The sequence below is a fragment of the Mauremys reevesii genome, linkage group 9 (assembly GCF_016161935.1).
Source record: "Mauremys reevesii isolate NIE-2019 linkage group 9, ASM1616193v1, whole genome shotgun sequence".
NCBI classification, from domain to species: Eukaryota; Metazoa; Chordata; order Testudines; family Geoemydidae; genus Mauremys; species Mauremys reevesii.
Window position 1 is genome coordinate 22,965,355 of NC_052631.1, and position 26,842 is coordinate 22,992,196.

General features: G+C 39.7%; 2 protein-coding genes across 22 annotated transcripts in view; one reads left to right on the top strand and one right to left on the bottom strand.

Annotated features, from left to right (window-relative positions):
• The window catches only part of LOC120372410 (lysosomal amino acid transporter 1 homolog), an 82,334-nt gene that overhangs the window by 10,778 nt on the left and 44,714 nt on the right, over positions 1 to 26,842 (bottom strand). Inside the window, exons 1-10 of one of the 12 annotated variants that reach the window (XM_039489520.1) lie at positions 26,062 to 26,193; positions 21,972 to 22,082; positions 20,942 to 20,975; positions 10,816 to 10,943; positions 8,945 to 9,285; positions 7,435 to 7,564; positions 4,931 to 5,021; positions 4,818 to 4,847; positions 2,835 to 2,959; positions 707 to 802 (exon numbers count right to left, since the gene is read on the bottom strand). In XM_039489520.1, the coding sequence (XP_039345454.1) occupies positions 707 to 802; positions 2,835 to 2,959; positions 4,818 to 4,847; positions 4,931 to 5,021; positions 7,435 to 7,564; positions 8,945 to 9,129 (657 nt within the window). In that variant the 5' untranslated portion in view covers positions 9,130 to 9,285; positions 10,816 to 10,943; positions 20,942 to 20,975; positions 21,972 to 22,082; positions 26,062 to 26,193. The other 11 variants (XM_039489521.1, XM_039489525.1, XM_039489529.1 and 8 more) reach the window with 11 other exon arrangements.
• VEPH1 (ventricular zone expressed PH domain containing 1) overlaps positions 14,461 to 26,842 on the top strand; it is a 186,522-nt gene continuing 174,140 nt past the window's right edge. For 2 of the 10 annotated variants that reach the window (XR_005584954.1, XM_039489505.1), the window contains exon 1: positions 20,231 to 20,755. The gene's annotated coding sequence lies outside the window, so the exon portion shown is untranslated. Of the gene's footprint in view, positions 15,077 to 20,228; positions 20,756 to 26,842 lie in introns of those variants that run through there. The other 8 variants (XM_039489514.1, XM_039489515.1, XM_039489510.1 and 5 more) reach the window with 7 other exon arrangements.

The following is a 26,842-nucleotide window of genomic DNA, read 5'->3' on the forward strand; positions in this document are numbered from 1 at the left end:
AGCCACACTGGCCACTGCTCGGGCGGTCCCCAGAGCCAGCTGGCCCTGGGCCTCCCAAGCAGCGGCTGGTGTGGCTGGCCCTGGGGACCACCAGAGCAGCTGGGCATGGGTCACTCCAGCAGTGGCCAGTGCTGCTGGCTGTGGGCTGCCTGAGCAGCTGGCCCTGAAGTCAGATGCACCAGCCCCTGCAGAAGTCCTGGGGGTCATGGAAAGACATGGAATCCGTGACTTCTGCGACCTCTGTGAAAGAATCGCAGCCTTATTCATTGACAGCAGGAAGATTATGAAATCAATAATGGGATCTTTGAAGTCACAGTGGATGATGTTTTAAACTCATTGTACTCTATAAAAAACTCTCTACATTGTTTACTTACTTATTTAGTAGAGAACACTTGGCAATCTAGAGATATAAACTGCATGTTTGTTTTTCATGTGCAATGCATGCCTCTGCCCCAACCTTATAAATTCAGATCTACTTCTCTTGTCCTCTCTGAAAGCTGGGCATCTTTCTGGACTCTGCACCTCTCTCTTTTTTGGGGAAAACAGTTTTCCTTCCTTGCCTCTTCCCATTTCAGATAGTCCCAAATGCAAAGTTCAGATTTCAAATGGAAATGGAAGTTTGTGTTCAGTGAGAGGAAGAGTCCAGTGCATCAAGCAACAGGAAGCACTATGCAATTTAAGTGAACTCTCTCAAAAATATACTTACATTTTTATACAGCTGGGGAAATCTAGATCCCAAGTAAAACATGCAAGATACATAGCCACAAATGAAGCCTGACATTTCAATCATACCAAGAGTGTTCTGAAAAACCAACAAAAGCACAAAAAGATTTTGGTTAAAAATGCCTTTTAGCATTTCATGGGGTTTTAACTTACAGTTTAACTTCCTCTCAAGGCCTGCATTATGGCCACTGGTTTTATGGAAAGGGATTGGACCAGAACTCCCTTCAAAGCAGTTCAATGTTCAATGCTGCTGTAAATGGCCAAAGAGGTGACTGCTAGAAAGAGTTTGACCTTTATCTCAGAGTGGTGCATATCAGAAGCAAAGCATGCAACAGTTGGGATTTAAATGCTAAATATTAATGCAAAATGCATCTATTCTCAATAGTGAAATAGCTAGACTTGGTGATTAAAGTCAAAATTAAGAACTACAGCAATGGCCAGCGAAAAGTTAAGCACACTGTGGCAAGACAGCAGGAAACTTAATGAATTTTCCACTGTGTTCAACAGGAATCATGTTAGTTTCCCCACTCTGCTACATTTTGAAAAGAAGAAGCTTCCCTGCTGAGCAAAGTAATTTGGATTACTGTATAGGTAATAAACCAGCACTATTATGAAGAGCAGCAAAATGATGGAATATACCCCTCCAGGGGTGCTGGAACAATTATTATAGGTGTGTGTGTGTGCGTGTGTGCTGAGAGACATTTAACCAAACTGTAAACCACATATATAATGGAAACCACATCAAGCCACAGGCAGCACCCCTAGTTCCAGCACCTACGTACCCCTCAATTCTCGTATTAGGCAACAGCAGATACAAAATTTTTAATTTATTTATTATATGGAGATATACCTAACTCATAGAACTGGAAGGGACCTTGAAAGCTCACCGAGTCCAGTCCCCTGCCTTCACACCAGGACCAAGTACCGTCCCTGACAGATTTTTGCCCTGGATCCCTAAATGGCCCCCTCAAGGACTGAATGCACAACCCTGGGTTTAGCAGGCCAATGCTCAAACCACTGAGCTATCCCTTTCCATATCAGAGGGTAAACCTGGGTTTCCAGTCTTCAAATGAGTGCCTATGTTATCTAGTATCGATGAGAAGGTGCATTCATCTGTCATTCTAATTTACTACAGAGTTGTGCATCCTAATATATCTCCATTAGTAAGATAAAGTGCATCTTAAAAAGCGTAAATTCATAGCTTGCAAAATTCAAAAGAGGGACAGTATCTTCTCAGACTCCTGCCCCTACTCAGGAGAAGGGATATTGCATTACATGAACTATGCTCCATTTGTTTGCACTAAGTCATTACTTTCTGTACATCTTTTTCCTCAGTAGGCAGGTACAATGATTGAAATAAATGCAGCAGTAGTCTAGATCTAGGAATGGCATTAAGAAATATTCTCAGATTGGGAGAATTGTGAGATTATGGTCCTCACTTTTTTGAAGGAAAATCTAACCAGGTTGGGGAGAGGGGAGATTCAGGGCAAGAAAAAGAGCCTGCCTTCTTTCAGAAGATGGAGAAAGATTTCTTTAGGTACAAACTATGAAATCCCAGTACAATGCAAGCTGAAAGCTTGCATGAGCGCACTCAAGATTTCTTTAGGAGAAAAAAGAACTCAATTCACTGACAGAGATTTTAATGTCTCAAATAATATTTTCAGGCCACAAGTTTAAAAGAACAATAGTGATTTTTACTACTGCCTTAAATGACTACAAAAACAATTAGTTAATTAGTATATGTAGCTAAACATGTTAATTACAAATTAAAATTATTTCAGAATTTCCACTCATACAAACTGGAAAGCTGTGTAATGCTTAATTAGTTGCCTTTTAATAATACCAGGTGGAAATACAACCTGATGTCAAATATTAAGTCAGGAAGACTGAACTGCAAGACATCTCCACAGCTGTTTTTAGGCAACTTCTATATTTTTGGGGTCAGGGTTTGGCATGTATCCTTCAAACAAATACCCATAATACCACGCACGCAATTTCTAAAGCAATTAGGATTATCATACAAATTCCTATGAAGCATATCCACAATCCTTACCAAAATTTTATGTATAGTCTTTTTGTGTAGCGGGGAGGTTAACTAAAAAACAAACTACCTTGCTAGCTTCCAGCACAGTACTCTGGTCTTGGTGTCGTAGCAGTAGCTGACTGGGTAAAATTACACACAATGTTATACACATCAGGACCCAGGTTACACAGAAATTCTTCAGGTTTATGCTGCCTACAATAAAATACAATAAGTCAGCTGATAAATGACTTGTTGGCTAGTAACATTGCTATTTGCAACATCTACACGTGAAGGCAAGTTTCACATTCAGTCCACTTTTTAAACTAGCTCCTACTAATAGGTTTGGGTTTAGCTAGTACAATAATAAAAAAGCTGCTAAATACAACAGAACACTTTCTTTCCACAACTATTGACTAAACACCCCAAATACAAAGACAGTTGGAATGTAAATTTCATTCCATTAGTCCCAAAGGCTTTGCTGTTAATACAGGCTCATCCAGCAAAGCACTTAAGTACATGATTAACTAAGCATATGAGTGGTCCCACTCAGGTCAATGGGACTACTCATGCTTAACTTTAAGCATGCACTTATGTGACTTGCTGGATTGGGGCTATAGTCACCTATAAAGGATTTCAAAATAGCAGAAAAAAATATAAATAATTCAGTAGATAAGGTACCTCTTGTATTATAATACAGTAGTGCCTACAGGCTCCAGATGAAAGCAGCACTCCACTGTGCTAGAAGCTGTACTGATATACAGTAAGAGAAAGTCCCTGCCCTATGAGTTTGCAGTCTAAACAGCCAAGACAAAAGACATATTACTATTGCCATTTAACAGATGGGCATCTGAAGCACAAAGACTAAGGCCCAGATATTTAAAGATATTTAGCTGGTGCTACACTCCCATTGACCGTCAGTCAATGGGATCTAAGCTCTTAAATCCCTTTTGAAAATGAATCCAGTCTCATAAATCAATTAGACATTGCAATATTGAGCGCAGCACCAGCTAAATACCTTTAAATATCTGGCCCTAAACAACTTGCCCAAGGTCATGCAAGAGTCTGAGGTAGAACTGGGAACTGAATCCAGATCTCTGGAGTTGCACACCACCACCTTAACCTCAAAACTATCCTTCACCTTCTAGTTAGGCATGAGTGTGATTGAAAAGGGGCACAGCAGCCAGAACTGTGAATTTCCTTTTATTTTATTTTTTTTTAAGGTTATGAAATAAAAACAAGGAAAATCAGAGCTAAGGACACACCATGTAATCTTAATCTTGATGTGATTAGATATTACATGGATTTAAGAGCAGTTCCATATCTGCTGCCCTTGGTTTTTTATTCAGCTGGGCACGTCTAAATTGTAACTCTGCTTTTTATTACCTTTGTTAGACCTTTAGTTTTAATATTTATATTTTGACTTAAAAATGTTACTACTGATATGGTCAGGTAATATGCTGTTCTTCCTGAGCTTTTACAATTTGAACAGAACTTTGACTGCTATTGCAATATAAATATAAATATAAATTTTTCAAGATTAAACACTATAATTATTGGCAGGATTTTATGAAGCAATTCAAGTAATTTCATTCCTTTTCCATTGGGTCTTTTTCACTATGTATAGTTGCACATACAGAACACATGCAAATGTCGAGATATTTTATGCAGTTAGCAAATACAAAATAAAAAGTCCAACTTTGATCAAAATTAGGGAAACAAACTGAACAGAGCCTAATGGAAAGAAATGCAAGCTTTCAATCTTCTTTTTACATATGCTTAGATAGTTTTACTATCTACTTTCAGCTAAGGAATAAGCTAAAGCAAGCAACTAGATTCCACAAAATTTATTGCATTTTTTTTAAACACCTCTATAAAGTGACAGTCTTACATAGAAAATACTCACAGCTAGTATTTTGCCAACTAGGAATATGTAACAAATTCTGAATACACTAGTTGAATTTAGGGACAAATATAAATTTCTCTCCAAAAATGGTTAAGTCATGCCCTAAGGAGGAAGAATGGGATTTTCACAGAGGCCTAAGAATACTTTAACTGGGATTTAGATGCTCACCTCCATTTAGACCCCTCTGAAAACTCATACCTAAAAGTTCAAGAAAAGTATATCAAGGACCAAAGTATTTCACTTCATATTGTGGTAAATGAATTAATTGTTGAAAATCTTACATTTTGTCATCTTCTGATTCTTGAGCTTATAGTAGGCAAACTGTGAGATCACAATTATGTCCATGTTAACATAAAAGATGGCAGTGACAATCTAAAAGAAAACATAAGATGCACCTTCTTATACATTCAACAAAACAGGACAGTCTTTTTGGAAATGATTTACATGATGTAGAGAACACAGATGATAAGCGCCAAAATTTTGCAAAAAAGCTGTTTAGGATACAAACAAGTTAGATTGCTGCAGTATATATTTACAGTAAGGCAAATTCCTGGTCCTTAGACCTGAAGCAGCACAGAGCTTGAGCTATGCAGTCCAACTACTGCTACAACTGCAAAGGTTTAAACAAATTTTAAAGGAATGTGGAACAATCCCTATCTGGTCTAGGTATTGAATCCCTTCCCTTGCTCAGAGATGTGTGTCTGTCCCACCCGGGAAACCAGAAGTTCACTTAGGAAGGCTGTGTGCACGCTCACTGCCTCCTCCATATTAAAAGGGTGTGGTTTTCTTTCCTGCTATTTCCCAGCTGGGGAGATAGAATGAGTAATGCTGCCTGAACAGGGATCTTCTGGCTGACAGCTGCAGAACTGTGTTATAAACTGAAATTAGTCTCCACCCAGTCCTGGTCTCCCTTATGGCCTGTGACAGCCTTCCAGGTTATGAAGCATACTTTTTTTTAAAGCAAGAGGGGAAAGTAAATCAGTAAAGGCAGAAAGGATTGCAGATCCAGCTATAGTATCATTGGTATTTTTCACTGAGAAATCTTCCTATTCCTGCAATAAGTATCCTTTTCAAGTTATTCACGGATAAACCTATTATTTGACCTAGTTCCTTCCTTTCCTTTACTAATAGACAACTGGCCAAGGAAAAGGGGTAAGAGCTTCAATTTAAAGGGCTACCAATGGAATCTCCATCATTGGGGACAAACACCTATCAGGGACTGTCTAAGATCAGTGGTTCCCAAACTTGTTCCGCCGCTTGTGCAGGGAAAGCCCCTGGCGATCCAGGCCGGTTTGTTTACCTGCCACATCCGCAGGTTCGGCTGATTGCGGCTCCCACTGGCCGTGGTTCGCTGCTCCAGGTCAATGGGAGCTGCTGGAAGCGGCGACCAGTACATCTCTCGTCCCGTGACGCTTCCAACAGCTCCCATTGGCCTGGAGCAGCGAACCACGGCCACTGGGAGCCGTGATCGGCTGAACCTGCGGACGCAGCAGGTACACAAACCGGCCCGGCCCGCCAGGGACTTTCCCTGCACAAGTGGCGGAACAAGTTTGGGAACCCCTGGTCTAGATAATACTTAATCCTGCCTTGAGTGCAGGGGACTGGACTAGATGACCTCTCGAGGTCCCTTCCATTTCTGATTCTAACTTGGAGAACTGGTCTGAAATCAACAAGATGCAATTTAATAAAGCCAAGCGCAAAGTACTTCACTTAGGACAGAAAAATCAAATGCACAAATACAAAATGGGGAACAACTAGTTAGGCAGTAGTACTGCAGAAAAGGATCTTGGGTTATAGTGGATCACAACTGAATGTGAGCCAACAGTGTGATGCAGTTGTGAAAAACCTAATATTCTGGGGTGTATTAACACAAGTGCTGCATGTATGACAGAGGAAGTACATTTTCTGCTCTTCTTCGCACTGCTGAAGTCTCAGCTGGAGTACTGAGTCCAGTTTTGGGGTCCACACTTTTGGAAAGATGTGGACAAACTGGAGACAATTCAGAAGAGAGCAACAAAAATGTTCAAAGAAAGTCTGACCTATAAGGAAAGGTTAAAAAACACTGGATATGTTTAATTTTGAGAAAAGAAGTCTGTGAGGGATCTGGTAAGTCTTCAAATATGTTAAGAGCTGTTATAAAGAGGACTGTGATCAATTATTTTCCATGTCCCTGAAGGTAGGAAAAGAAATAATTGACTTAATCTGCAGCAAGGGAGATTTAGGTTAGATACTAGGAAACGCTTTCTAACTGTAGGGACTGGAATAGGTAACCAAGGGAGGTTGTGAAATTCTCATTGAGGTTTTTAAGTACCGGTTAGACAAACACTTGTCAGGGAAGATCTAGGTATGGTTGGTCCTGCCTGGGTTGGGGGATGGACTAGATGACCTCTCAAGGTCCCTTCCAGTCCTACATTTCTATTATTCTAGAACAATTTGATTTTGTTGTTAAACTACAAAAAGTTAATTGACTACACTCACTCCCAACCCGACTTATTAGGGAAATTTCTTTGAAAATTAACTGAAAAATTCCCACTGAACTTTTATCAAATAAAGCCCATTTAGTCTACTTAAATGCTTAATTGTGTGAAATGGTTTATGCAATACAAGTAACAGTATAAAGGGAACTAGCTGGTGATACAGAATCACTCCTACTGTGCTAACAAAGCCACACAATACAACCTTATAAAAGGGTGATAATTTCCTTTTCTAGTATCTCTCTCTCTCTGCAACAGCTAAAAAGATATATTTTCAAAATGATAAATCATCATGTAGAAAAGATGATTACCTGAACTGGTAGTTGATTTGTTAAATAACAGCCTATGAAATTTGTAAGGTCCCCACCAATCCAACACAGCAAAAAGCCCAGAGAGAGTGCTTGGTCCACTTTTCCATTCTGATAAGCAACATAAAGTTGACTATGAAAAAAAAACCACAAGAGATGCAAACATGAAATGTTTAACTTCTTTAAATACATTTTACTTTAAAAAAGCCCAGTCATGAGGAATTTCCTGTAGAGGGACTAAGCGACTGAACTAGTATTTTGAAAAAAAATAAGTCCATCTCATTATTTCTGATTCTCTTACGCTTAGAAACAAAAGGCTCAACCCTGTCCCCAATACTGCTTGCTTCTATTTGTCCATGTTCTATTTTCAATGGCATGGAGTGAAACACACCATTTGTTGGACAGCAGAACCAAGCTATTAGTGTTTGATGTACAGTGCTGTAGTAACCATCCTTAGTAAGGCTGAAACTAGAAAAACATTCACATTTAGCAATAAAATGGCTAGGGATACACAAAACTTCTATGACAGAGGGTATGAGAGTCTATTAGGCTGATTAATGCAGTGCTCACCAATGTCACAGTTTTAATGTAAAGATGCCTTTCAAATAATATTTCAGAGGCTCAAAGGCTCAAAAATGGTTTTATTTTTCATGATTTCCAGACTCCCTTTACTAGTTCAGTAACTAATATTCTCCCTACGTGGACAGATTTTTTTTATTTGGACTCGATTTCATTTAGTTGAGACATTTTCACCTACTCAACTCCTGCCAGCCCCTGCCTGCATAAGCACCTCACAGAGCACTGCAGAAATGCTGACTGACACTCTGTTTCTGACCCTTTCTCGATCCCAGTGTCCATTGACTAGGAGCAGCAGGACAGTATGTGTGACAAAACATGTGGTTTAAATAAATATTAGTCCACTCTCCACTAAAGACTGCAGGTGTGTGCACATATTCAAGTGTAAGGGAGATGAGGTGAGGGTGACATAGTCCATGTACATTACCACTTATGTCCCTCAGCTGTGTGGGGAAAAAACCCACCCCCCTGAATGACGTATGTTTGGCTGGCAGAAGTGGTAGTATGCACAGTGCTATGTTGGTAAGAGAGCTTCTCCTGCTTACATAAAACCACCTCTGGGAGCGGTGTTAGCTATTTTGTTGATGGGAGAGCTCTCTCCCATTGGCACAGAGTGGCTATACGAACGATCTTACAGTGGCGCAGCTGTCTCTGTGTCGCTGTAAGCTTGCTAACCTAGACATGGGGCCTTATTCTCATTTGCTCTCAGGGGCAGAGATTTGTGTCAGATTGGCACAATAGAAGAAGTACATCAAGGTATTTTGCCAACCACCAAATACTGTTCTAAACATGATCATCATACTACTTTGGCATATGCTATTATGCAGATGGAAACAGAAATGTATCCAAGATCAACTTAAAAAAGGCAGCTTTTGAAAAAGGCTTCAGGCAAGATTACTCGTGTGAATCTGAAGACTGCTTAAGATTTTAAACTTACGGTAGTGCAGCAAACAGAAAACAGACAATGGAAATCAGTCCTATGACAACGCTCCAGTACTCCCACGCATTTTCTACACATTCTTCCAAGAGATGCCAAATCCATGGTGTTCCATTTATACACAATCTCCTATTCTCTACTGGAGAGATATTGAAAGCATGTGTATACAGCTGAGGAGACATCATTCAAGTGCTGAGATTCAATTTCAGAAGTTTATTTTTGGCTCTGTTTTTACCCCATGCAAATCCGTTTATCAATGCTGAATATCCTCTCTCTCAAAAGACCTCCACATCCGGACGGATGACTTGATATAGCAGATATTTCCAATCTTACAAATGGACCTGCCAAATTCAATGACACAAAATACAGCCAGTGTGACTATATCAATTTAAAAGACCAAATCAAAGTTTTCAGTAATTTGGCCACAGGAAACATTGTTTGGGAACATGAAGTCAAACAGAATAAAACTGCAAATACAGACTCTAATCCATAATGCACTTGCTTATATTTACTGCTTATTAAAAAGGACAAATGGCATTGTCCAGAACCAGGTATTACACAAGCAGATACTGTACAGGTTACTCCACACAATGTACAAATGCATAATCCTAATTTACATTACCTGTGGCATTCTAGTACCTGGGTCTGCCTTTGGTAGAGACTGACAGTTGTGCAGTGGTACCAAACTTTAATATATCTGTAATGTGAAAAAACTATACACTAATCAAGCAACTCACTTCCCCTTCAGACCAAAGCCAGGTTTTGAATCGAGGCCTCTTAGGGTAAGATTAGCCCAGTGAAACAATGGGCTACCAAATACTCTTTTTAATGATAATGGGTCAGATTGTGAACCCCTCATTCACATGAATACCCACACTGACTTCAGTGTAACTGCTCATGTAAATATTGCTTATCAGTGCAAATAAAGGCTTCATATTCTGGCTCTCTGATGTGTGTATGCATTAAAAAAAAAGAAAAGAAAAAAAATCTGTTACAACAGAATTTGTTCATGATGTCAGATAATTAAGAATAGAATTCTGTTTAAACTTGGTCTGGAGTCTAAATAACAAAATATTGATTTCTTGTAACTTTTCAGATAAGTCCTCCTGAATATATTTCTTTGAATCAGGCCACAAAACATCATACTCCCAATGGATTTCTAAAAATTGTTTTCCCTTTATTATAAGTTTGGCAAGTTTTATATTGCTGTATTTCAAGTAAAATACCCAATATTTTAAACTTTTTTGTTGTTGTTTGCTTCAGCTGGTAAGTTACATTTCTTACTTGAAAGGCTCAAGAAAGATCAGTTTTTCTAAAACACAAATAAGGCATGCCTCAGCACTGAGTAAAATTAAAACAAAGAGCTTTCAGGAAGTACAAGTTTATTTTCAATATGCCACTGACCAAGTATCATGGAATGAACTAGAAAACAAGCTTTCCAAGAGTGTTGTGGAGGTGTTAGTAGCAACTCCAGAGTGAAGCCTGCATGAAGATACCACAGATACAGGGTATGAAATCCATATATCGTACATGTGGGAGTGGGCCTGGGAGGGGAATTACATGCATCAGCACCACCCTGATAAATTTTACTCTTAGGTTAAGGATAGAATTTCATGAAAGTCATTTCAGGTTTCTAGAGATTTTATACACACACTTCCAAGTGCATAATGGGAATAATTAATATCTGTGTGAGAGCACATTCTTCTACTATAGGTAACACAGAACCATGTTAGATTATGTAGCCAGTCTGTAAGGGATTGGGTTGAAGCTGTTTTTATAATACAAGAAGGTATTTTCAATGTCTTTTGAAATCTTACAGGTTGATGGCATAGAATAAATGCTATACATTATAAAACTGGGATTAGCTTTACCCTTCCAGGGCCTGTTCTATACTTCCATGAGACCTCTGGTAGCTGTGTCATCATAATGTGGTGCAGGCTGGGGTATCACATTGCAGACGGAGCTGGATAACCTTGTAGGGGAATTGATGTCACAGGACCTATAAAAAAAAATACAAAAAAATGTTGACATTGTATTGAATCCCCCATTTGGACTGGCTAGTGAATGGTTCAGCACTTATTGCTGAAGTTACTGATCTTTGTAGCCATTTCTGCAAGTCACTTTTAAAGTTTAACAACTGTGTGTGGATGATTACAGGGGAGACAGGCATGTTTTAGATACACTTGCCTGATCTTGCACCACTGAAGTCATGGACCACACCAATTGTTAGGCATGACACCAAAGGGCAAGTATCTTCAATCATTCAAAAAGTATTATTGTTGTGATAGATTCTTACATTTTGTAAGGGTTGGTTAACAAGGAATGATCTGTGCACCTACGGCACCCATATAATCTGAACATTTAGCTGTCAGATTCCATTTCTCACAATGCCTATTTCAGAGATCTGTAGAATGGGCTAGATAAATGAGCAATTTGATTAAACACGGTTCAAAACTATGGTTCCAATGCTGTACATCTATGTGGGTATTGAGTATAAGCAAGTTAATAAGGACACAGTCACCTGACTTCATTGTATGTTAACCTGCCCTCTTCCACCATGGTGCCCCCCCACCCCACCCCCAACAAACAAACAAACCTGAAGCCATTACAGAAAACCAAACACTTCAAAAGGTGGTGGAGACTACATGGGCCACAAACACTTCCCAGGTGAATGAAATCTGTGTCTTTGGCCTCTTGCCACACAACACATTTAAGGCATGTGGTTATTCAGGGATTATTTTTACTTAACATTTACATGGTACCCTAACTTCAGTGTTGGAAACTTCTGTGAATTTGTTGCAATAATTGCTTGTTTCTCTTAAAGCTCCAGCTATTGGAGTAATTTTGCACAGTGATTTGCAACTCTAAAAGTCATGATGACACAATCATCAGCTCTGTCAGATGCTGGGTGGGACCTCTGTATGCTATCCACCCAGCCCTACTCGCTATGACAAAGATCTGGGGAAGGCTTAAAACGCACATTCTTCTGTTGCTGCTGGGATCATGCTATTCCTAGGCCAGGGTCAGTGTCCTTTTGTTCCTTTCTGGGGTTGTTTTTAACTCAGTTCAGTGTTGCACTGGGAAATGCACTGTAATGAACAAACTCTCATATCTATTATGATGGTGGAATATTGCAGGATTTCCTGGTCTCAGACCAGTTTAGTCCACTTGAGGATGCTCATACACCTTTCCTTCCCTTCTGCATAGAAATTTTAAACTTTTTCCAACAACTTCTTAAAGCTCATGAGTTTACTTTTTTTCCATTAGCTTCCTCAAAACTGACTACATTCCCTGAGGAGAGACAAGAGGATAAGGAGATAGATACAACAGAAAGAGAAAAATGTGTTGTTTGAGTCACCAGTGATAATAAAAGGAAAAGAAAATGTATGGAGGCATCAATCTTTTGCTTTCATCACAACTCTTTATGTGCACAACCCTGTATTTCTGTAAGAAGGTAAAAAAAATGTTTCCTCTAGATATTTTACTGGCTTTTATTTTAAGATTACTGTACATACTGTAGTTACTGCCATTCAGTCATTGGAAATATTATTCTAAGTTACATTCTGTTTCTACCATAATGAATGACAGACTACAGTACTCAGATCTCAGAAAGACATGTAATGAGGGCTTGTCTACATGGGGAAATTGATCAGAAGAGCTATTGTGCTTTAACTTCCCACCCTACCTTATCTCAGAAAACTTCTCTAGGTAGACAAGCCCTAAGATTATATTGAAGAGAGGAAGGCTGGCCTTGTAGTAAAGTGGCTGTATTAGGACTCAGGAGATCTACCATAAACCTCCTGTGTCTCCTTGGGAAAGATGCAGGCAGGAAAATTTTCACAAGTGGCCACTGAGTTTTGAGTGCCTCTCTTCTTGGATGCCAAGCAATGAGACTCCCTTACAGGTGCCTGACTATTAATTTATGGGTTTGAAAGTAGTCCCCCCTCAGTTTCAAATAATATTGACTAAAGACAGCTTGAGACTTTTGGAGGGAAAAATCGATTGCGCAATATTTGTATTTATGTATTCCGAAAAATCAGTGGAACTAGCCTACGTGATAAGACTTACAACTTATTTCACTCACTTGATCCCCCTATTTTATTCCAACAACTCTTTAATGTTCCTATTTTTTTTAAATAATCCTTTTACTGGTTGCATGCTCTCAGCATGGATGATTGTCTCTTTAGGATCAACAATCAAATATGTATGTATCACATTTGAAAAAAACTATTTTTTTTTCAGTACAGAGCTCCCAGTTTATCCTGGGAGAATTCAGCTGGAGAAATAAGGTCAATTTTTGAAAGGGGACAAGCCATCCAGGAGCAAGGTGAGCGGTAGCAGCATGTGGGCTAAATGGCCATCTCACAGGTACACTGAAAGACTGAGAACGCTGGGTGTAGGTCAAACACAAGTTGCCCAAATCCATCTCAGAGGTCCTTGCCTTGGTTCTCAGTCTTTCAAAGAACTGGAATTCTTCAAAGATGCCACCAGGGGAGCTGGCATAATAATGTATGGAGGTGGTTATTAAACTTTTTTTGTATTGTGATCCACTCAGAAACAATCTTGGCAATATCATTCTCCTAATCGTGAGCCCGTATCTTCCCCGAGGCAACTACAGTACTGGGTCAGAAGAAGAAAAAATAATGATGTATTAAACACCAGCAAATGAAAATAATTTAACTTTAACCTGGATGCTGGCATTATTTTGTTACACACACTTCATACCAGAGCTCTCTCTATTTCCTATCTTTGAGGAGGACCAGAACTTTACATTTAGTTCATGAACTCTCCTTCAATTTGCTCTGCCCCATGTGCATTTGCTACTCCTCCCTTCAATATTTATTCTGTGCCCTCTGTAAATGTGATCAGCTGAATTTACACCACAGAGGCCAAAGAAAGGTAAGAGGCAGTCATGTATGGCCAGGGCCAAAGGGAGATCAAAGTGGAGCTGAGGGGAAACAAACCCAAGAGGCGGGCAAAACAAAGCACCAACCTAGCAATAGCTACCCAGCTTCCTAGCAGGAACTCACCGGGCAAAGGGAGGGAGAAGCTCACGGGCCTTTGCCTGTTATCTAGCTCACCAGGAGGTCCCTTCTGGGGGCAAAAAGTCCCTATGAACAGCGAGGGGAGGAAGTGAACCCCAAAAGCACAATAAAGAGCAGGATCCCTGGGGCTGCCCCCCCAACTGCCCCCACTGCCTACACGAGGTCTCCAGCCCCCTAACTAGCCCCACTGCCTACACGGGGATCCTTGGGGCTGCCCCCAACTGACCCCACTGCCAACAGGGGGTCTCCGGCCCCGTGCCCTCACAGCCCAGCGCGGGAGGGTCCCCCTGCCGCTGAATCCCCAGCGCAAGCCCTGCGCGGCTCCCTGTCCCCGGCCTCCCGCCAGCCCCTCGCCTCCGCGCGCAGCGGGGGACCGCTAACCTGCCTCTGCCGCCCCATCACGCCTGCAGCGCCAGGCCCAGGCCAGCGCCTTCCCCAGCTTCCTGCCAGCCAGCCCCGCGCCGGGGGAACGGAGAGCTCGGCAGCCGGAGCGGAGCCAGGGCGCCCTCTGCAGGCAGCCGGGGGCGTCTGCCCGTCATACGGCGACACCGCACCACCGACTGGGCACACAACACAGACACTCACTGACGCAAATAATACACACACACCCCCGCACAGGGACCCACACAATACACACACACAGCTGTGCTCAGACACTGGCACGCGCCCACAGCACACAGCCATGAACTTTGTCACACACACACACACCAACCCACTGACATCCTACACTGCAACCCAACATAAACAGACCTGTAGAACACACACATGCACTGACTCATAATACACATGTAGCTACAAAATACACATACACCGCTAGAGTACCCGGGCGGCTCTAATACACAGATACCAATTGCCACAAAGGTACCCGTACACACCCCGAGTCAACATACCCGCACACAGAATTGTACCTACCACTAACGTGGGACACTATGTAATTTCATCTCCATGTAGGACACCATTAGGATATTGGAGATAAGCCTTTTACTGGTTAGTTGTGGAGGAGAAGAGAAAGGATTTTCATCTCCAGCTGATTTGTGCTTAACGGTTTCCACTCAGTGGCTTATGACAGACACTTTCAACTGCCAAGGTCTGAATATTATTATTATTATTTATTTTACTTTTTTTGGTGCTTATTGTATTCTGAACAATTTCTAAGAGTAGGTCCCTCCCTGACTTCTGTGTGCCGAATAACTTTAAACTATCACCTAGTCATGCATGAACTTGTAATGATTTGGTTTCTAGTACTGCCCTCTGCTGGATGGAATATATATTTTACCACATAGTGTTTATGGTGATATCAAGGCGATAAACTGCAAACCCGTGTGATAAATCACATTTATCACGCTCCACTGACTGCCTCACTTGCACTTTGCTCATTAATCCATCTCCTCTGTGACTTATTCCAAAACCATGTTCAAACAGCTGCCAGTTTTAAAAAATAACTTGAAATCCTGGCCCATGGCAGGTTTAAGGTCCAACCTCTCACAAACCTAAAGGTCTAGAAACAAGTGCTTTGCCTTACTGGAGAAGCTGGAAACTACTCTGCAATTTTTACAACTATTTGAGGCTCTGGTTAAGAAAAGTGCTGAAGCACATGCTTTTCTGAACAGGGATGCTTTATTAAATTGGGACATGAATGCTGCATATTTCATGCAAATTACTGGTTGTACTTCAATGGCTGCATAAAAATACCATAAAATAACCTATGGCCTCAAAATGTGGCAAATGAATTTGAATTTGGTTATTTTTCCCCAGACAAGTGAGCTGAATGAGTAGTTGTTACAGCTCCACTAGTAGAGAGAGATTGGTTTCATACCATCCATCTATCCTAATCTGGTAAATAGTAGTGTCACACATAAATAACAGTTCATTGCATGGTTTCAGAGTAGCAGCTGTGTTAGTCTGTATCCGCAAAAAGAATAGGAGTACTTGTGGCACCTTAGGGACTAACAAATTTATTGGAGGATAAGCTTTTGTGGGCTACAACTCACTTCATCGGATGCATGTAGTGGAAAATACAGAAGGAAAATATATATATATACACACACACACACAGGGAACATGAGACAATGGGTGTTACCATACACATTATAAGGAGAGTGCAGCCGAGGAAGTGAGCGGTAGCCCACAAAAGCTTATGCTACAATAAATTTGTTAGTCTCTAAGGTGCCACAAGTACTCTAGTTCATTGCATGTTTCTGACTAGCAATGGATACTAAAATTAAATTTGTAACATCTGATAGTTTGATGATCTGAGTTCAGTTCCCAGAGAACAGATGTTTATTCCAAACACCGTCACCACAATTGGTCCTAATTGGCACCCTTCCTGGCTGTGTCAGTAGAAAGGCCAAGCAATGAATGGGAAAGGGGACTGAACTACTTTCTCATTCGTAGAGGTGGATGATCAGGCTTGGTATAAGGAGGAAGTTGTACCTATTTACTCTCAGGATAAGCTTGGTGTGGTCTTTCCAAATCTGGGCTGTACTCTCTCTGCCCTGAGGATACAGTTTCCAAGGCTATCAGTCTAACATCTTTCACAAGCAGTGAATCCACTAAATGAGAGAAATAAAAATGTACTGGGATTTTTCATGGTTGCTATGCCCTCTGAATACTATGGTGACATTTCTGATGTCTTTAGAGCCTGTACTTTATATTGCTGACACTTAGTGGTGTCTGATATACTTTACATGTTACTGGCTACCTTAAATGCTACCTTAGCATTTCTCTAATAATGGCACAGAGACTATGAGCCAAGATACTAAACAGTCTAATGTACAATCCTGGGAGCTTCATAAGAGATGTATTGTAAAGATGAATATTTAAAAAAATATTTTAATAGGGAAGAGTGTTATATAAAATCCTGAATTTTTAATAAACTTTTACTTTCTATTTTCATAGAGAGTCTTTATTTCTATATTGTTTGTGGCCTGGATAATCAGTATACGGTTGGGAAAATGCATAAAGACAGGCTTTAGGGCTATTGTTCTGGTTTAATTGCTGCTCAACCAATGATTCACTGTTGTTTTTGGCAGCTGAGCAGACTTTGCTTGGCACTGTAAATTTCCCCTATTTATGTCTATGAGACTCATCTGTTGCTGACTGGCAAAAGCAGGCAGCTTCTTATATATGTACAAAAGGAGCTAGAAGGAGAAGGAATAGTTTATGTGCCTTACAACAATTACCTAAAAGCAGCAAAGAATCCTGTGGCACCTTATAGACTAACAGACGTTTTGCAGCATGAGCTTCATCCGACGAAGTAGGCATTCACCCACGAAAGCTCATGCTGCAAAACGTCTGTTAGTCTATAAGGTGCCACAGGATTCTTTGCTGCTTTTACAGAACCAGACTAACACTGCTACCTCTCTGATACTTAACAATTACCTAAAGCACTAATATAGCACCCATTACCATTGTAGCTGAATGCCTTATTGTCTTTTTCTTCACAACACCCCTCCGATATTGGGAAATGCTATTATCCCCATTTTAAAGATGGGGAAATGGGGCACAAGAAACTAAGTGACTGTGTGGTGCACTATTGAACATGGGTCTCTTAAATTCTAGGCTAGCACCCTAGCCACTGTATCATCCTTCCTAAGTTCCTATATGATGATTACTTACATCAGAGCTGGTCAGGAAATCATTTTTCTCCTACAAAAAATGTTGATGGAAACAAAACTTTTTTTGTTTTCATCAACATTTTTATTGAAAAATTCAGGATTTTGGTATAAAAACCAAAACCTGGATTTTTTAAAGTGTTCAACAACCAAAAAAAATCTATTCTCTGGTTTTCACAAAACCCTGAATTCTTTTTGATGAAATGGATTTTTTTTGGTGAATATTTCCATTTAATCAAAAAGCCATATACCATCAAAAAAAGTTTCCATTAAAAATTTTTGGTCATCTCTAGTGTCAGTATAGTTAGTTAAAAAGGGAGGTGTTATTTCAATTGGAGTTTTAAAGATATAGGACACCGTTTTCCAAGCTAAAATGATCTAATATGCAAAATCTGCATATTAAGTGTTCCCATGAAGTTTTACATTTCACCATCAAAATGACATGCATATGACATTATGTTCATAAGCCTTGAATCTCTTGAGTTTGTATTATAATACTAACATATTTATATGCCCTTTCTCACAAAAAGTCATGGGATTATTTACCATATGAAACTAATTATTTTATACTAACCTGATTAAACATAATTAATTAAATATAAACCTTTTCCATTTTGATATGAATGTTTTAATAGATCTGGGAAGGGTTCGGCATAAGTAGTTAAGTCAGCATCACATACAAATTCTGTGACAGAGTGCAGGGATAAAATCTAATTCTTCAGGTAACCAATAACAGCCATAACCATAAAGCCATCCTTTCTCTGCCTTCAATCCTTTGCCTCATTTATTACATACCTTCCCAACTTCTAGAACAAATGAGGCAGGGACCTACTGACAACAGCCTCCTTTACTATACCACCCTGAGCACTGTGCATGCTGTGCTCTGAATGAGGTTGGGGTTTTGTGGAAAAAACATATGTGATCATATAACTGTATAATAATGCATGCACATGAGATGACCACATTAAGACTGCACAGGCAACCTTAATTCTGGTATTTCTTAATTTTGAGTGCTTGACTTTGCAACCTTAGAGTTATTTTAATGTGGGGGGGGGAGGTTGTTTGTTTGATGTAATTTCTTAATCTTTTACAAAAAACAGATTGAATTTTTTTTCATCTTATGGAACCATATTGAGTCCCTCAAATTAGGTCATCAGCAGGACTCCGACCTTCAGAGTCACAGCACAGATCTCTACCATTTGAACAAATCAAGTAAATGGTAGCAGCAGTAAGCTATTATCCTGTATATAGATCAGAGACTAGAAGGGAAATGAGATAAACATTTTGCCAGTGGATTTCACAGGTGTTTGCTGGTGGCAGAGGAATGTGGAGACTAAGGATTGTGGACTCAATTCCAGGTTCTGTAGAGGAGTGTTCTCTAGTAGTTAGACCCCTGTGCCCCGGCCTGTCTCTTTCCTTCTATCCAACCCCACCCCTGGGCTGTGCCCAACCTGCTCCTATCTAACCCCCTTCACTCTAGCACCTGCCCTCTCCCGCTCTGCTTCTATCCAACCCCCTCCTCCTGTCAGTCTTCCTTCCTACGTCTGTTCCTTTCTTTGTTGTATTCCACCCTGGCTGCCTGGACACTAGCATGGTGAGCATTGAGTGCACAGGAAAGACTGTCTCCCTGCTCTCTGTTCTGGTGCTATAGTGGCCAGGAGGACCAATTGCTGGGAAAGTCTTGCTCAGCCCCTGCAGCCTTGTGCTGGAGCATGCCCAGTACAGATGGAATTTTTAGAGAATTTAGCTGCCCAACTCTAAGAAGTCTCAAATTAGCATGTGCAAATTCAGATTTTTTCAGAGACTTATAATTTTACCAAATGTGTGAATTTTTATGGGGGTAACAAAAGACATGTCCCTGATGCCCCTCACCAAATTTCAAGCCCCTGCTTCAAAACATGGAGCTGCTAGAGCTTCTCAATGAATCAGCTGTAAGAATATTTTTAACATGGGCAAACAATATATTTTTTCCTAACCTTGTTCTTGGAAATGGCTGAATAATTTTTGCAGAAATTTTCCAATAAAAATTCAGCTGGAAGCACACATGCAGCATGGAAAATTTCAGCTCAAACAGTTTAAGTTTGGCACATCAAAAGCACATGAATGCAGAGCCTTTTAATGGAAAGCGTTGGGCAACCTTAACTATAGGCAGGGCTACCAGCTCTGCTTTTAATATATCTGGTCTGTTTGGACCTTACTTCAGTCATTCTTCACAAAGGGTCTGAGTCCTGTAAGCTCTGTCCCTATAGAATTCTCATTAAGAGCCTATTATGCCTAGTGTTGCCCAGCAGGTCTTGGCACTCTTTCAAATTCCACTTAAAAGATGTTTACAAATTAGTATGTGAAATACAGTTTTCAGGGTTTAAAGTTTGAATTATCCAACGATCAAATCCTATAGTAAATCCATAGGCAAAGTTTAGGTTTGTATGGATTCACTCTGGTTTGCCAAAACCAGAAATGGTTTGGGTTTCAGCAGTGATGCAGCTACAGACTTTGGAGCTCAGGGAAATACAAAACACCTTGCAAAACTTGATTAAAATTGTTCTGTGAGCTAAAGTATAAATAATAATGACATTATGACCAGGAATGAGGGGAGTTAGAGAAGATGATAGGCCATGGACAGATAAAGATATTAGGGGAAATTGTTGTTCTTCTAAGTTTTGCAGCTGCTTAATGATGCCCAATTTAAATGCAACCTCCCACTTTTCTCTGAGAAATCAGTTGAAAATGTCTTCTGCAGAACTAGCTGATCCTTCTGAGCACAAGGCCCAACCAATAGGAACCACAAGCCTTGTTTTCACAAGTGCTAAGTATCTGCAGCTTGCGTTAACTGCAGTTTGATTTGTAGGTGCTCAGCACTTCAGAAAATTAAGACCCTTATGACTTCTAGCATGTTAATTTCCATATGTGACCAGCCTCAAAGAACCAGGATTGAACTTGAAGTACATTGCAAACAGTAGTCTGATAAACATACAGACAACAAGAGAGCAAATCATTTAGCAGTTCATGAACCCAAACAAAATTTGAGCAAGCCAGTGACAGATTCTGGAAACAGTTCACACTCAGTCCAAGGAATATTTAGAGTATTTTGATGATTCTAGCTGAAATATCCATACAGCTCTAATGCCCAGGTCTCACAGCCCATGTCAGAGGTAAGTGTACTGGTAATTGTAGATTTTCAGTTCTTTTGCTATTCCATTGTTTGTGTCCAACATCCCCCTCCCCAATTTTGCAAAAATAAAATTGGCCATAAGGAAAAGGGAACAAAACAACATTTAATGTATGGTGTGGTAAAACTTTACCAGGGCCAGTTTACTCAGGCTTGAAAATGTACGTACCTCTCGAGTCATGAACTGCAATTCCTGATGTCCACTGAAAAAAAATGTATAAGGAGATGACCTGGTGAATGAAAGCCAATTATTTTATAAATGTAAACTAGTTTTTAAAAAGTACTGTAAAACATTATATATTTATAGATACAATTTTGTTCAACTGTCACATCACAAAATGAATTATACATTAGTCTAAAGGGTTTAACATTTATGAATGTCTTTGTTGCCTTGGTATTAAAAAATAAAATATCTTCATTGTCTGTGTTTGCATGACATGTTAACTTTGTATAGGTAGCACAGAGCAGAGCTGCTGTAGTTATCAGCCTCAAAGAGACATCATATACACAATGGGGTTTATCACTTTTTAAAGGTGAAGTAATGCCAACATAATTTTGATATTTTCTTTTTTCCAACCCTGGTAAAAAGGCAGAGATATTTTTATAATTAAAATGTTTTGAATGTATGTGGTGGGAGAAAATGGAACTGATATTTAAAATTATTTAGAAGACGTTGCCATCTCTACCTAGCCTACCTGCTGCCAGTTACAAGAGTTTGCAAAGCTCATTGGACCAAGCAGAGCTACTAGCAAGTATTAATAAAAGTGTAGAATTCGGGTTAAATTTAGTTTTAAATCCAAAGAGATTTAAAGATGGGGTTCAAACTGTGTTTCATCAGATTTAACCCTAAAAATATTGAGCCAGCTTCTCTTGTACAACCCTACTAAAGTCAATGGATTAAATGCATGTCTTTGACTTCAATGAGGCAGCATCCGGTTATGACAGCAATGAATTTAAGCCATAATCCCTATTTATACTATCCTGGGGCCTTATCCTGACAGGTGTTGAGCATGAGGGTCCTGATCTAGTGAAGCACGTGTGTCTAAAGCCCACTGCAGCCTATGGGCATATTCTTGTCCATTTCAATGGGTAGTGGATCAGGCTTGTGCATAGTATAGAATTCAGTGGGATTTTTACTCACATAGTTAAACTTGTAAGTGCTTTGCTGGATTGGGATTCAGGATCTCCAACTACCTTACCTGAAAACTATTAGTATCAGGCTTCTAGTTTGTATAATTTTTATCTCCTTTCCAGCTCTCTTCCTTCACTCTAGTTCTTTTTGACAAGCAAGAATCACGGAGAGTCATTTTCTGTTAAGTGAAGAGCAGAGGGGTAAACTAGCTTGAGCATAAGGAATAAACAGCTTTTATGGTTAAACTCAGTTGGACTGAATACTGGAATTCCAGCTCTTAACCTCAGATCTAAATTGCTGCATTGCCCCATGAGTCTATCTGAAAACGCCCCCACCCTAATGCAATTACAAAATGATTATAACTAGTACTCTGCTGAGTATCCCATGTACAGTAGATGTTATGAAATGAGTTTGTACTTTGCCAAAGTAAGATTAAATTTGGTTGAAATACCATTTATCTTTGAAAGTGTTAATCTGATTTATCTTTATTTTGTACTTTTTCTCCATAATGTATTTGACAGCGAAATTGAATAGTTTTTACTGCAGAGCTGAGCATGAAAGGTGAACATTCGATTTGCTATTTCTTGATTTTTATGCAATGTGTACGCTTCAGTACTTGATAAATTCAAACCTTCTGGGAAAGAACTACAGAATCCTATTGTGAACACAAAGGACCAGATGTTGGCTTATATAATAGAGATTATTGGTTTACATTTTTAATTTACAAGAAAAAAATTGATTCTCTGCAATATATTGTGAAAGTTCACTTGGAGTAGCTGTGTGACGTTTTGGTGGGATGGTGGGCATGGAGGTGATAGGATTAGCCAGGATACAGCAAAAAGGATGCAGCATGGAAAGAGGGAATAACAAATACTGGAGATGTTTTGGGGTCGTGGAAGCTTGGTGAAGCTAGGGCCAATTCTGGATAGAATTGTGGAGGTGGGAGAGAATATTAACTGGCATTTCTCTTTATAGGTCAGTGGCAGTTCATGTAAAAGAGACCTGCTTAATTATAATACTTTGTTATTTCTCTCTTTTTAAAGCTCAGTAACTTATTGCTGGAGTGTGCACACCAAGCTATGCAAATACCAGTGGGAGGGGAGAGATGTTTTAAAACTGTATTCTGGGCTGAGAAAACGGAGACAAAAATTAATGAAATACTAAAATAACCTTTTGTAAAGTGCCAGTTTATGATTAACTTGTGTGTGAAAACTAGGTAGCCTAGGATTATGGAACTGTCTGTAAAACCTGTTCTCCTAACCTATATTCCATACAGTTACATTCAAAATTTTTTTACTCAAATCAAAAGTTAGATAGGATGATGTCAAAATAAGGCTTAAAATAGAATATTAATGCACCCTTAGCTAGCAAGTCACGACTGTGCCTCCATAATAATAATAATAATAATTAATAACACAATCCTCTAAACACTGAGGATCTTTTATCTGTACTAAAGTCTTCTACCGCAAAACTAGCAAGCAAAAATCTGTACCAGAAAAGAAGCTACATAGCCACATTGCATCTGATCTGAATTCATGTAAATAATTTCCCCTCAAGAGATATTTTCCTTCTCCCTTTATTTTTTAATGTCTGCCTTCCCTGAACCACTAAGTAAATGTTACCATAATTTGTTTTTGATGCTCTAGCTTAAATTATAATTCTTCAGGGAAGAAATTTTCTTCTTATTTGTCTTTAAAACACCATGCTCCCCTGTAGAACTACATAAATAGTAATTGGTAATGCATGTTTGTTCCATATGCACAATTCCTACTGAGATCAGTGGAACTCCCTGGCTCAAGTGCGTGCTGATACATATCTAGTTTTGAGAAGAACTTTGCCCTAAATTATCGTTCCGTCTGTTTGAAAACTACTGTCTGACAGCTGTACTATGTGAAACATTTATACTTGCATAGTACACTAGTAACTGCACCTGCTAGGGGCTAGAGAGCTACTGTCTTGCAGGGGCATCTCCAAATTGTGAGATCATTTTGCTCTCTAGTGTCTGGAGCTTAATAATGAGGCATTATATCCAGGATAGACTGCCACTCCAGGGCAATGTGAACTCATGTTTTAGACACCACTACTATAGCATGTATATTTTAAATTAAATATTTAATTGTTTAATCAGCAGAGAGCAATTATTTCACACACTTTTAGACATTGTATCCAGAAGAGGATGGTTGTGGAAGGACAGAGAGAAAGACACATATGCTCACATAGCATGTTATAGACACTTATTGCTTTTCTCTCTCCTCCCTATCAGTTGAAAAAGTTAGCAAAATTACTGTATTGTTACTTCTGTAATATTGATTTTTATACATGTACCTTAATATCCTGTATGGTTGGTACTACCAGTTCTGGAGGGCAATTCTCATCATTAATCACTTACATTATGGTAGTATTTAAAGGCTCTAATCAGAATGAGACTATTGTGCTGGGTGCTGTTCAAAAACAGATGAGACAGTCTTTGGCCCAGACAGCTCATTTGCTGAATTCTTCCTCTGTAATAACCACAGCCCCCAACAGATGGAGCCTTTACATCCGTGTAGCTGAGAGCATCAGGATTTTTTAGTTACCTGTATAGACTGGTATCTAGCTCCTTGTTTCCAGGTGCTTGTACAAGACTTCTTGCTCTTCTTCACAGAGAAAAGCCTAAGCACCTGTTGAAGCAGTTGGAAACAAGGAGATGGAATCAGTGCCATGTGAGCACATAGTTCTCCATGGACCACAATTTGGGAACAACTGCCCTACGTATTACACTGAAATTGCTCTTAAGCTTCCACACAAGGAGCCAGCAAAGGTTGAATAAATTTTTACTGGATACCAGTCTAAAGGTCTTTGCTTAAGGCAAGTGGTCTGTGGTACATGTTTCAACCCATGTCAGTACATTAAGGATGGAAAAGTATGTAACAATCCAAAAAGTGAAGAATGCAGCTGAACTAGTAAAGTACTCCATTTGTAAAGCATGCAGCTCAAATGGCACAAATCCAACTACTCAGTGAAGTTTGATCAGCTCAGTACAGTACATAAGAACCCAGCAACTGAGTTATGCGGCTCAATTAGCACAGTTCACAAAGCATGCAGCTCAATTAGTGAAGCACTATACGTAGGTAACAATGTGGGTGGAAATCTATTATTCCAAGTTAATTAGATATGCAGCTTGATCAGCAAACTATGCAGCTGGATAATTAAAATATGTAACCTGATCCCCAAAATATATATACAAAACTGACTAGTTAAAATTGCAATTCGTGCGTTAATGATAGGGAAAATTTGCTGAGCCCATAAAGGACTACATGTATGACAATGGGTTTTGTTTCAGTTAAGGATGAGCATGCTAGAACACTCTCGAAAATGAAATCAGTCAGAAAGAAATTGAGTATGCAAACTTTTTCTATTTCTGATTTACTTTATTAACTGTACTGGACCTAGGTACGTAGCAGATGTTCTCTTTTGTGATGCAGATGAGCTGTTTCAAGCACTACAGACTAATAATGAGATTTGTTTATTGCTGCTAAACAAGGCTGCCAAACAGCTCCACATGCACACCCTATGATTGGATGGCTACAGCTCTCAGACAGTGTCTGTTTTCTGGAGGCTATAGGCACAATCCGTTAGCTTTTTAGTCTTTACTCAGGGAAAATCTCCCATTGACTTCAGCAGGAGTTTTGACTGAGTCTGGACTGCAGGGTTTGGCCCCTGGAAATAAGCAGCTACTCTCAAAGTGTCAAAGAATATTAGTGTGGTGTGACAGTAATTTAAGTGGAATGTAAGCAACACTTTTGATGCAAAAATAATCATTAGAATGGTTAGAAAGTAGGTTTATTAATATGGAATTTGCTAAAATATTAGGCTAATATATAACATTTTATCTGTCAGGACAACTTCAAACCCTGCACAAAATCTATTTAAATCTATGAAATAATATAAGTGTACTCATCATTGGGGCAGTTTACAGTCAAACATTTTGCCCAGAGATGCCTATAATAAATTGGCCCATATAGAAACAAGGGATTATTGAATATACTTATGTGCCCCGTTTTGCCCTACTTTATCTAGGCCAGAACATTGCTTGAGGGAATGTCTGTTGGGAGAACAGGAAACTATTCTAAAGCCCACTGAAGTCAATGGGGGTCTTTCCACTAGTTTCAACCCACCTTGGACTAGGCCATAGGCTCCCAGAGTGCAGACTTCTCTCCCCTCACAAGACTGAATGCAGCAGGAAGAGGCATCCAAAAATATGGAGGACTCAGAGCTGAGTCCTAAAAGAAGCTGGATATCTCTTGTTATGTCAGGTAGAATGTACAGGTATTGAGCCTAATCCTGTAGTCCTCACTCAGGCAAAATTCCCAACAGGTTAACTAGTTATATGCCTGATTAAGGACCAGGTCGACCAGTGCAGAGTACTTTATTGAGTACTTTAATGAGCTACATAATAGTTTGGCACATAAAAGATAATTCCTTTACAAAGGAAATGCTCTCACAGTTGCTACAGGTGTACTCTGGAGTCAGTGGACCTTTTTCTGGGTTAATTAATCCACTTGGATTCAGTGGGAATACTCATCAAATGCCTGATCCTGCAAGGTTCTTAAAGTCCTCAGTTTCATTGACTTGAATGAGAGTCCTTGATGGCACACAGCAGAATCGGGCCTGTAGTAATGATGAGTAGCTTAAGGAATGGTTGCAGGGCTGAACCCTCATATCATGGTAGCTGAGAACAGAATTTGACCCCTTGAGGTTCTGGCTGGCTGCTTACCTGAACTGAAAGCAAAATTGTTTGAGATTCGCTAATCATTAGTCAAACTTGTAAATTATTATTACTATTAGGCAGTAGGATGACCAGACAGCAAGTGCGAAAAATCAGGACGGGGGTGGGGGGTAATAGGAGCCTATATAAGAGAGAGCCCCAAATATTGGGACTGTCCCTATAAAATCAGG